Source organism: Oryzias latipes, chromosome 9, assembly GCF_002234675.1.
Source record: "Oryzias latipes chromosome 9, ASM223467v1".
Classification (NCBI taxonomy): domain Eukaryota; kingdom Metazoa; phylum Chordata; class Actinopteri; order Beloniformes; family Adrianichthyidae; genus Oryzias; species Oryzias latipes.
In genome coordinates, this window is record NC_019867.2 from 25240679 (window position 1) to 25253344 (window position 12666).

The window sequence follows — 12666 nt, forward strand, 5'->3', positions numbered from 1 at the left end:
TCTATGATTGCTGGATGCTATTATTGCTTAGAAATTCCATCTTATGTTGTCTCTTCAGCCTCAGAATCACTCCAAAAATATGACATGTCAATATGTGTGCCCTGTACTTCTCTTGCCAGGAACGGCAGGTATTAAGAAGAACACATTTCTTAAAATTCATTAATTAATCCACCTTTTCAGCACATGAATTGTGGGTAATAAAAGAAAACGCTTGACTTTTTAACATAGGTTTTAAATGATCTTGTCTATGCCAATGCTATTCAATTTTTAAAAGATTAAGGTAAATTTACAACTGATAAAAATATGCATGATGATGTCCAGCCAGATATTGTAATAATCGGAGGTGACAGAGACAATTGGTATCTGGTTTTGACGGAAGGTCCCACAATAGTGAGGGTAACACCTTAAAATGGACAAAAGCAACAATAGGTTTAAAGGTTCCTCCGCTTTTTTTTTTTTTTTTGCATTTGAGACGTTTTTCAGATGAATTGTTTCCAAAAATCAAAGTACTAAAGTAAGTCTCAATAATAATGTTGTTGTTGCACAATCATGAAATGTTTTGTTACTTTAAATAAGATTTCTGCTCCTCTCAACAGGTGTGTGGGCCAACTTCTGGGGAGTAAATTGCTCCAGTCCAGACGATTTGGTTTTAGCTCCCTCCACAGATCTTTAGTCAGATTTAGACCAGGACTCTCAGAAGCCCCCCATGACATTGTCCAATGTTTTGCATTTGTTGGGTTATTATCCGGCTGAACGATCCATGACTGTGATTGAGACCAAACCTGCTGAAACAACATTTTCACTCCAGAATTCCTTGTACCCTGAACAGATGCAGCAAAGCAGCATCACAGCAGACATTTATTGCGCTTCATTTTGTCTGTGAACACAGAGCTGATGAGTCTTAGAAAAAGTTTGATTTTGTTTCCTCTGTCCAAATAACAGTCTCACAGACCCTTTCTGGCTTATGTTAATGCACATTTTGGGAAAATCTGTGGTTTCTTTTCAACAGTGCTGTCCTGCTTGGTCTTCTTCCCGGGAGTTCATCTTGAAAGTGTTTTGGAGGTTTTTCTGCGCTCTAGTTGGAAACGATCATTTCTGTCTCTTCATTTCAGATATTTTACTCTTTCTGACTCGTCCAGGGAGCTTAGGGTCAGTCCTGCAGACATCAAACCTGTGAATAATATGAACTGCTGCAGTCATAAAATCATCAAGCTGCTGAAGGATGGTCTTCTAGAATTTGCCTTTTAACCCTTGTGCTATCCTAGGCACTTTAACATTAGGAGTTGGGTCATCTAGACCCACTAAACAGTGCGCTGAACCTTTTTTCTTCAATGATTTGTGAACCTCATGGATTACATGAAATTTTTCCACCTTTATCCACCTTTGTCATGGTAGGGAGAACACGTCAAAGTAAGGGTGGGGTCATCTAAGATAGCACAAGGGTTACGATGTTTAACCCTTGTGAACCCATGCTGAACCCTGTTGTGTACATGTTGACATGTGAACGTTTTTGGAGCCAACAGGTATGTTGTGTGTAGACAGGCCCCGCCTTTATAGACTTGTATTACATCTGAACCTCACTGTAATGAGTATAACCATCCAGAAACTTGTTGCTTTATGCTGCTTCATGGTTTTACCTCCCCCCTCCTATCCTCCTCTCTCTAACATCCCTCTCTCTTCTTCCCTCATTTCCTTTTCCGTCCGGTCCAACACTAAAGATTTTTGAACATAATTAAAATGAATAAAGTTTGGCCTCGGTTACAAAAGGGGTTTATTCAGACATACCTCTGGTTTGTCAGAAGATTAATAACCCCTCTTGTTAAAGTAAAATATGTCCAACACAAGAGGCCTTCAGCTCTCATCTGTCTGCCTAGCTGTTGGACAGGACAAGTAAAAAAAAAAATACAAAAAAAATAAGGGGCACCAAAGTAAACGACATCTTTAAACTCAGGATTATAGGGCATAAGTTTACAGTGACAAGTTTAAAGTGTATTCAGAGATATTTCACCTTTGTGACCTATAACTGCAAAATACAGTTCCTGGTTGAAGTTGTTTAGTCGTTAGTCCTGGAATTTATCATTCCGGTTACACGGCTCACATAACACAAATTCATTTCATACATTACATGTTTGAAGACACAACTTTGCATGTAGTTTGTTTCCAAGATTTTGATGGATTTGATCTGTTATAAAAGCGTTTCCAGGGGTCTTTTATGTTAATTCTGATTATGCTGTTTCTAGCCAAAATTTTAAAAAGCTGTCATTTTCTAGGACCGTTTCAGCAGAGCAGCAAGACTTCATTAGTAATTCGCCTCGGAGTTGTTGGTAGATTACTCCATGCCAACAGTAAATAAGAAAATGGGACAGTATTGGTTTTTAAATGTCCTTTTCTATGCCTAAAAAACATTTTAGTTTTAACCTAAAAGATAAAAAGAGCTCAGAAGTTCAACTTATTAACCCATGCAAAAAGAAAAAGAAAAAAAATAGTCAAGACTGAGGTATATGTGCATTAGCATTTTAATTGGACAAAGCAAGAAAACATTGTTTACAGTAGCAGTTGTCAGTTTTCAGGGCTAACACCTTTCTAAACCAAAAGGGCTCGAAAATATCTGTAGGCACTGCCTAATTAAAAAGAGGATCATGTCAGCTAAAAGGAACCAGCTCTATAAGGCAACTGTTATGATGTAGGCCTCCTCATTTCTCTGACAACAAAGTACGTGTAGAGGTTGAATCCACTCAGAATTTTTATATAAAATACTGGCGTTTCCATATCTTAAAAAAAAAAAACAGTTTCAGACACACAAGTTCACCCTTTAATATTTGTGTTAAATTGAAGTATGCACTGCATGGCAATGCGGTTATCCCTGCACAAAAAAAGTGTGTTCACCGTGCCAGTGTCACGCCGCTCGATACAATGTTTGGGGGTTACTTGGCAAGTGATCGGAACCAAAACTGAAAAGCAAGCACCCACAGATACCAGTAGCATTTTACTTACAATGTTTCAAATGAATGAATGAATGAAATCATGATGGGCTTATTTACATATGGCAAAGAAGATTTGAGGCCGTCAGGAAGGTGTGTGAGGAAGAGTGGAATGCAGAGAGAAACACTCTTGGTAGTCAAATTTGTACAAGAGAGGGAAAAAAAACTGTGCAATATTTGTCTGCCCTTACAGAGAAACAGCAGTAGCAACAATCCCTGCAATTGATTTAAATCCAAGAGACATTTAGAAAAATATTCAACCCATGTCTATAATTAGGACAGTTCACAACTTTGTGACTCAATTTCAGTTCCTTTAAAAAAAAAAAAAAAAAAAAAAAAAAAAAAGATAAAGAAAGCCTCTCTTTGGCCATTTAGAGGGCAAAGGAGGGAAAATGGAAGCCATCTGTAAAACTCAGACAAAGGAAAAACTCCTGACAGTTTCTCCTTTACCGTTTTATTCTCATTTACAGTTAACTTAAAAAAATGGTAAAAGGTCTGGTTCATCGAGGCAAATACCTGTGTGGGTCAAATCCCTGCCCCAGGCTCCTTTTTACCTCAAAACTCCCACAATATTCCATTTACATTTTACAAATGTCAACCTTCAGACGAGGCTCCACATCGTGTAAAAAGTCCCGGTCCTGCCACAAAAGGAGGCCGTGTTAAACAGCCCAGCGAGGCAGTGTACAGCCATCGAGACTGTTGACAAATCTCCCCCCCCCCAGCCCTCTTTATCAGTGTGTGGGGTATCCTGCAGCTCCCATGCCAGGCTGGTTGGCTAGCATACTCCCATTCAGTCCCTGTGTAGGCTCCATAACCCCACCGTTACTGATGGCGCTCATGCCAGTCCACCCAGCACTGGCCGGTAAGTGACTGCAAAAGATTAGGAAAAGACAGAGAGACACAGATGCCAGCAGGTTAGAAGAGACGAAGCGAAAGGGAGCAAAAGCATTAGAGCTACTAGAGTCTGCACAGGCTGAAGTAAGAGAGCATACAGTTAATTCAGGTTGGGAGGATGAAGAAGGCCGGTTAAAAAAAATAAAAAATAGCTAGGAATTTCAGAAAGCAGAGACAAAAGGGGATGGTTTCATTATAAACAGGTGAACAAGCAGAAAGGAAGCACACAGGGTAGACAGCTAGACAAAAAAACAAAAACGCTAAATTCTTCTGTACATCCCTCTCCCATTTAAAAGAATTCCCTAACCAGCTCACAGCGATTAGTCTTTTGGTGTGCAAGACTAGAGGCATCTTCATTTTCCTTGGTACACTCCTACATTTAGCAACATGTTACAAAGATTTTTGAATCAGTTAATTCTTAAGGTCTGTTTTCGGGCTTTTGTCATCAGGAAATATCTAAATAAAAGCTCAGAAAGGGCTTTTGCTTGCTTTCCAATTTCAAGCGTGGGCGTCCGTCTGAGGCGCTCAACCTTTACTTCACTGCAGAAAAGTAAAAACCACAACCAGCTGCTTCCACCACAAACCTTTTTGACAAAACTAAACCACCAACAAAAGCTTCCCGCTTTACAATTCAAACAAATGCATTGAGGAGCAAAGGACATCTACGAAACGATAAGCAATAGAAGGATATTTAAGCTTTTCATGTCCACAGAAATGGAAGAAAAATGCTTTTATTTGGGAAAATTAAAATAAAAAATATTCATTGATCCATTTGTTTTTTAATCACACAAATTAACTGACATGTTGCTCTATCAAATGGTGGACCAAAACATTCCCATACATCAAACTGAACCATTCAAAAAGAGGATTACATGAAATCCTTCAGAAAACATTGAATTATTAAACAACAGAGGTTTTAAACAGAGTGATATTCTCAATTGATGGTTATTTTGGTGATTTCTTCACCTTCACTTTTGTTGCATCCTGTAAATGCTTTTTGTTTTGGAACATTTTGAGCCACAATTTTTTAACGTAAAAAAACAAAAAGAAAAACGTGATGACAAACTGCTTCAGGGGACACACTGAAGACACATTAGGGGCAACGTTTTAGTTCACATCACTGTGTGTTCCTGCTTGTTTCTCAATCTTCTGAGGAAAAGGAAGGTGAAGTTCCAGCGAGAGTAGAGGGAACAGGCCCCCACCCAACCCTGTGTGGCCAGATCTGGTTGTAGCTGTCCCGCCATCAGCTGGTGCTCGCAGACGGACAGGTGGTGATGGGGAGGGGAAGCTCTGTGCACACTGTGCTACTTACTTGAAGCCCTGCTGGTTCCATCCCTGGCTATAGACACCGTAGGTGGGGACCTGCCACCCATTGGGAACATACTGGCTGATTTGGGGCCCATTGCCGTACCACTGGCCCCACTGTCCATAGGGCTGGGCTGCAGGGAAGCCGATCTTATTCTGCTGCAGAGTTTAGGACAAAGATAACACCTCAAGTTCAGACTTCATGACACAAACAGACAAACAAAAAAAGTTTAATAAAAATCTAAATTTACAAGATATGACAACTGGCAACAATAAGGACAAACTTGTTGTAAAGAAACTGTACAACCCAGAAACAGTTTTCATCTCCTAAATGGAGTCTTACCTGAGGAATGGACATCTGCTGCATGGAGTTCATCATGTCCGGAGTCTCCTTACCCCAGTAGCATTTTACTACATGACCGTCTATTGAAGTGCCATTCACTGACACAATGGCATGGGCTGCTGACTCGTGGGAGTTGAACCTGGAATCAATGGAAAAAGGTTTCACGAAACGAGCTAAATAGTTCCTCCCTTTACAACACTGAAGGTTTATTCACGAGCCACAATTTCACTGAAAAGCACCCCCAACAGTACCAGAGGGTGCTGTTGGGGGTGCTGCTGGGGGTGTGCTCGTTCTCATTAGGCCGGCTGGGGTCCCGTTCTGTGGTCTAATAGCCATGGAGTGGACCCTGAGCTGCTGTGATGGGCGGGCGCCGTGACAATGACCCCCGTGGTCAGGATGGGCCTCAGAAAAAAATGGATTCCCATAATACCTTTTCCTCACAGCAGCAGCGAGCCAGAATGTTTCTTTAAGCTCCAGTTCTTACGTTTATGTTCAGGGTTATATTGGAGGGAGGAATCTGAGAATGTAGTGTGGATAAATGTAATTACATTTTACAAAAGTGTCTGCTGCTGCTTACATAAACTAATATACTGAAGGGATTCAGCAGAGACCCATTCAGCCGTTTCAGGGTATGACGCATGCAGCTAATAATCATAAAAACATTTGGCAGTTCTTAGTTCCACTGCTGAAAATCCCCAAAATCATTCAAAACTCATTTGATTCACTCAAAAACATTAGATTTTATCCTGCAGTCAATGCCAGGATTCCATTATGACATAAAATCCAAAGAGAAAAGTCTGTTTCTGTACCTCACAAATGAATAACCTTTGTCTGGAAAAACTCGGACTTCCATGATTTGCCCGAAAGCAGAGAAGGTCTGCCTCATCAGTTGCTCTGAAAATCAAGAAAAAAGAAAGAAAACTTGAGCAGAGTTTAAATCAGGAAGGCTGATGATTGGAGACATTCACACCAGGGCTGTTTGGTCTGGACAAAAAAACAACATGTTCCTGTATCATCCATCTCTTTTGGATTGTAACCAAACAGAATTGTGGGATTGAATCGTTTTAGCTCTATATGGATAGCCAGGTGTTTCGTCAGCTAGAAATAATAAAGGAAACCCCGGAACTCTTTTCCTCTTTAACACTCAGTTACTGTGGAGTCTTTTCACACAGCAAGGATCTCTCCTTTTCAAAACGATTTGGAGACAAATTACACAAGAAAAAGAAGATTTTCCACCTGATAAGAACTTGATTTTAGTGATAGCGCCCCCACATGAGCAGCTAGAGATGTATGGGCTGCACTTAACCCTTGTGCTATCCTAGGCACTTTAACATAGAGAGTTGGGTCATCTAGAACAGTGTTTTTCAACCTTTTCTGAGCCACGGCACACTTTAACCTTAAAAAAAATCCCGCGGCACACCAGCATCCAAAAATTTAAAAAAAAGGAGAAACTCATAGTCTGTATTGATCTACAGCCCCTCCCTCCACAATCTCACATGCATTTTTGAGATAATTGTTACAGAAAAAGTTGGAAACTGCAGCTGTTTTTTTCTAAAAGATGCAATAAAAGTTAAGTTAGAAGATTTAAAAACAGTTTGTGTGTTCATTAGTTTCAAGACGTTTAACAACAGATCTCCTTTTGCGCTGTCACTCTCACAACCCAATGCATCATGGGAAATGTAGTGCATAAAACGGCCGAAGATCGGTTTTCGGAGCTTCATTGTTTTGTTCACTTGTTCCACGGTCTGATACCGGATTCTGTGCAAAGCTACACCGCTAAAGACGAGCTTAAGCTGGTATTTCTGTTAGAACTGAGCGACTTTACGAGCTAAATCGGGACAAGGAAGTGAAGACTTTAAGCACTTCTGATTGGTCAGACCGATGACATGTGATTAACCGCCCCAACACGGGACTTTTCCAAAATACAGCCGAAGGTGCAGCTGAATCGCGGTACGTCATTCTTATCAAAATGTCTTTAATAAAATAAAATAAACGCAAAGAAAAGGTATTTTACGATCTTTTATATTCCTAACTCCTCAGTGTTTTATCAGGGCCTGTTTGGATGAACAGAGAGCTAAAATCCTGGAGATGGGAAATGTTTTTAGATCAGTTAATGAGGGCAATTTCCCACGGCACACTTGACCATCTCCCACGGCACACTAGTGTGCCGCGGCACACTGGTTGAAAAGTAGTGTGTGAAAAGTGTAGTACTAATAAGAACTACCTGTGAGACCAGAGCTGACTCCACCACAGTACACAGTACAGTTACTCGGGCTGGACTGACTCATCACTTCCTCAAAGGACAGGTGCTTGGAATTACCTGGAGAGGTGAAACCAGACATTACATTCTATTCAACGTTTAGCAATCTGCACAATCCACCGAGCACACACTTTCATAGGTGGTCTTTGGGGCAGGGGGCTTTCTTGTGGCCCAGTTAGTTCGAATCTGTCTGCCACCTAACCACTGGCCTCCCATGTGCTGAATGGCGTTCTCTGCATCCTGGAACAACAAGGTCAGCCGGGTCACAACTCAAGTGGACTTAAGGACAGAATTTAAAAATAAAAATAAAAAAGGCAGAACACAAACAAAATCTAGAAACCATGATTCTTTTCATAAACACTATTTAAAGTCCCACTCCGACCATCTTTTGATCTATTGTCAAAGCGTTTTCAGTCATCTTTGAATCATGATTATGTCATTTTTAGCCTAAATCAAAAATCTGTGCCATTATTTAGGAGATAGTTACAGAGCAGCAGTCATTCTTTAACATTTTATCTCAGAGGTATGGGTGGGATCACTGGCACAGAGTAAGCCCGTCTCCACTTCCCTTCACCCATCAGTCTACACGCTCTCCTGCTAGCTTACAGCCCCTCACACCCCCAACCTAACATTAGCTGTGTAACAAAAATGGTGAGCAATATTTGAGCTATCCAGCCGGACACTTTGATCCAGATGTCAGCTCAGACTAGGAAAACAAAGACGTTCATGGGTCTATTTGTCTACAGGTGGAAGGATCAGAATGAATCAGAGCAGGGAGCTTGTGTCCAGCTGATTGTAGCTTCGATATCACAGCTTCAAGCCTTTTAAAAATGGCATTTTGTCTGCTCCTAAATTATTTGAATAAAAACTTTCTTTAGATCTCCTCCATCATCAGCAAAATTCCACAAGAACATGTTAAAAACACCATTTGGATCAGAGTGCGTGTTTAACTGGTTTCAAAATCCCAAAAAATAACACCAAACGCCAGATATTTCCTACTAACCCATTTGTTGAAGAAAGACACAAAGCCATAGCCTTTGGATTTGCCTGTAGCCATATCTTTAACAACACGAGCATCTCTGTGGAGAAAAGCATCAGAATTAGAAACACCCAGAAGAACGCAAAGAGTACATGCTAGAATTAAATAGAGACAAAGAGTTCCTGTGCAAACTAACATGCATAGCCTGTTTTATACCCAACCTACTTCTTTTTGTTTTATGAAAATTTTGTTAGCCAATTTTCAATTGCCTTGGAAACAAACCTTAGGCATGGTGTGAGACAGCTGTAAGTCACCATGAACCGTAACTGTTTAATGTCTTTAATAAAATGTATATCTCTTATGTTTTTGCTTGCATTTTCCACTGACAACCCTTTCTTTTTACAGGGTCGGTTTTTTTTGTTTCTATTTTTTTTTTCAGTGGATAAAAGGAAACAAGCATTTTCCATTCAGGAAAGATCTACCTCAATGAGCAGAGCAAACATTTAAATACTTAAGTTAATAGTTCTACTGTCAAAAACTGACTTGACATAATTGCAAAGTACTTGTATTTGTTAAAGATCAAGAGAACACAGTAAAGAATGAAAAGCACACTTTCAGGCTAGCCTTCAGAAAATAACATTTGCTTTGTATTAAATGTTGGCTAACTATTTTCTGTGCTTTACAAAGAGCACAGACTGTTCAGTCTTGTCACTTACGATATCCTTCCAAATGGGGCAAAGGCAGCTTTAACATCTTCTGTGGTGATTTCTGGACTAAGGTCTCCAACGAAAACATGAAAATGATCTATTGAGGGGGAAAAAAAAAACAATTAATCTGCTATTAAACTTAGTTTCCACGGTTTGAATGATCTCTTTTAAGTAAAGACAATGTGCTGTAGAATTCACTTCCTGCATTGGTGAAGGAATACTTGTTAAACTTACTACTCGTGTCTTTTTTCTGGCTGGTTGGTGTTGTGGCCCAGTTAACTTTGACCTCCTGCAGACAATGGCAGAAGAAAAAACAGACCAGGTGGGGGGTATGTTTACATCATTAAAAAACCTCAACTATTAACATGTTTTTAAACTAAAGTATTTGAACTGGGCTGCCCACCCAAATTAATAAATTAAACGTTTGTAATAATGCAGTCCACCGACATTGTAATCAAGGAACATTATCTAGTTCATGTAAATTTATCTGGTTTTTAATTATTATAAAATCCTATTTTTATCCCATGCAGAAGAATTGCAGATATGCTTATTTAATCTTGTTGGGTTTTTTTTTACATTCAGGCTAAAAACAGACAAACAGAAGAACCTAAATAACAGACACCTTAAAGGACTTAAAAATATATTCTATCTTACGGTACTTTGTTCTTTACAATTCCTGTGATTTTTAACCAGTTAAGTCAACAGAATACTCAAGTAAGCAGACAAATTGATTCAATGAAGTTCATTGTGTCTATAAGTTCTATTAAGCACTTAAATTATTTTTTTATCAGACACTGGGTTTGTTTTGTGTAAAACCTACCGACATGGGACGACCCTGACGAAGGTGGAAGGCATTCCGCCGAAACATGTCGGTAGGTTTTACACAAAACAAACCCAGTGTCTGATAAAAAAAATAATTTAAGTGCTTAAGCAGACAAATTCATGTATTTTTTAAATCAAAAGATTCATTTCCCATCCCCACTCACCCTGTAGATACGATAGCTTACCTTACCCATTATTTTCCTTCCATTCATGGCTGCCAGTGAAGCAGCAGCATGCCTGTGGTCATAGAACTCCACAAAACAGTATGGATCATTTCCTGCCGTCTGTTAACAGGAAACCAACACATCTCAGGTCAACACTTCAATCCCTACCGATGAGAAGACCTAAGCACTAATGCCCGGTGTGTCAGATTAAAATGACAAGAATATTTCAGGTAATGTTCACATAAATGTTCCTGTGTGTCTCCAGATCAGGACATTTGCAGTTGAAAAACCAACACTTACATCAACAATCATTTTACAGCTCTTGCAGGGTCCTATCTGTGTAAAGACCTGCAGAATGAGAGGCTCTGTGACATCCCTGGACAGATTCCCCACGTATCTACGAGGAACGAGAGAAATAAGCGACTTCAAACAGGAAGTGGCATACAAACAAAGGGTTCTATGCCGGGCTAGCAACAACCACACTAACTATCAAATACGGGTAATATAATTGGGGGGAATAATATGGCGAAGGAGGCCCATACATTACAGAATAGGGTGCACAAGACAAGACTGTACACAAGCAAGTTATGTGCGCCCCCCTTCTCAGCGGGGGTGTCCCGTGTAGATCGAGTCCGTTGACGTGGCTCACTTTTAAAGCTAGCTAAAAAACGTCGCTAACCGGTTTGAAGGGCCTCGACTCGAGCTCGCTTTAGCAGCAAAGCCGTGCTTTGTGAAACAAGACCCATTCGTCACAATGTAAATAACGAATACCACATTTAATTGCTATAGCGAGCATAATTGTTATTACAAAAAGATGAAGAAAATATGTGCAATGGTTTACATATTCAGCTAATGATAACCGGGGACTAGCTAGCTAAATATATTTCCATGCGAGTTACAGTTCCGCATTTTCAAATCTAAGTTTTTGTTAGTAGGACAAGAATATTTGTTCAATGTAATCACAATTACCTGGACTAACAGAAAAACTACCGACTGTTTTTTAAAGACATTATTACTCATTGTGTGGCAGAGTTTTAATTTAAATAATGTGGAAACGTCTGAGAAGCACGGTGAATAGACGAAGCCATTACATTCCTGGACATAGACACAGCCGCTTCACTCACAAGGTTCTAGGTTGATCGTCTTCCATCGTCAAGGTGTAGTGGTCGCGTCCGGAGAGGCTTTTAGTCCAATAACATACGAATAATTTATGTTAAACGTAAGTTAACCTAAACATAAAAAATAAATATGTACAATTTAATGATTAGTCTGTGGGCGATTTTGGTTCCACACACACCACAGAGAGCCTCAGTCTGAAGCAAACAATAGGAAGTTGAAGATGGCGGAGGAATGGCGTCAGAAGCGTCAACCTCGCTGCGCGCTAAAATGCTGCCAACATCAAGAACATTCTCTCACACCAGAAAAATGACCATAAGAATTGGTAGACTTCAACAAACCACATCTTTTTTGTGTAGACCGATAAATATTTAACTAATCGTTTAATTTAAATCAGAAAAACTGGAAATTTTAAGAGAATGTACTGCAACACAGTTATGGAGTTATTGCACCATTTTTTTTTCTTTTTTTTTTTTACGTTTTTCTACAGTTTGCGAAACGAACTAACTAAACCAACTAAACGAAAAGCAAGCCAAAATAAACAAAACGGCAGTGCGCCGCCCGGGAATCGAACCCGGGTCGCAAGAATGGGAATCTTGCATGATACCACTACACCAGCGGCGCTACGTGTGATTACCGGACGTACTGATAAAGATATACCTAGGCAAAAATGAGGTGGAAGAAAAGTCTTTGATGGGAAATATTGGAAACAAAAAATTACTTTTCTACTCGTGAACTCACAGGAATAATTGCTGACTTTTTCATACATATTCTAAGTATATGCTTCCCCATGTAGAATATATCAAACAACTTGGGTGTAAACGAGGTTTGTGGGATTTTCTAGAAGCAAAGTATTCTTGTTGTAATAAATATCAGGTTAGAATTTAATTTAAAACAAAAAATTGAGGTACAATTAAGGAGAAATCTAAAGGCGTGTTTGCTTTCACCTTCATTTTCCCCTTAACACTGACTTATTCATTTCAGTCTTTTGATAACATCATTGTTTCTGCTTTTACAGCAATATAAACATCAAAACATTGTTTTAATTAAATCTCTTGAACTACTGAAAATACTTTCTTGCCAGCCCTTTTGACA

The 12666-nt window shown here is 39.6% G+C and overlaps 1 protein-coding gene and 1 non-coding gene across 3 annotated transcripts; both read right to left on the reverse strand.

Moving 5' to 3' along the window:
* Positions 1-2493: 2493 nt before the first annotated feature.
* LOC101158614 (nucleolysin TIA-1) lies at positions 2494-11807 on the reverse strand. Of its 2 annotated transcripts, none has more exons than XM_011479548.3 (12): positions 11580-11807; positions 10756-10852; positions 10477-10575; positions 9704-9758; positions 9479-9566; positions 8787-8862; positions 7915-8023; positions 7748-7843; positions 6333-6417; positions 5524-5662; positions 5188-5336; positions 2494-3851 (listed from the first exon to the last, which is right to left on the reverse strand). In XM_011479548.3, the coding sequence occupies exons 1-12, from the start codon at positions 11603-11605 to the stop codon at positions 3713-3715; spliced, it is 1158 nt and encodes a 385-aa protein (XP_011477850.1). In that variant the 5' UTR covers positions 11606-11807; the 3' UTR covers positions 2494-3712. The 2 variants fall into 2 exon arrangements, with proteins under 2 accessions (XP_011477850.1, XP_004072806.1); XM_004072758.4 differs by having other exon boundaries at positions 5188-5339.
* A 317-nt stretch (positions 11808-12124) lies between these two features.
* On the reverse strand, positions 12125-12195 carry trnag-ccc. The gene has a single exon. It is a non-coding gene; the product is annotated as a tRNA-Gly (tRNA).
* Positions 12196-12666: the final 471 nt, after the last annotated feature.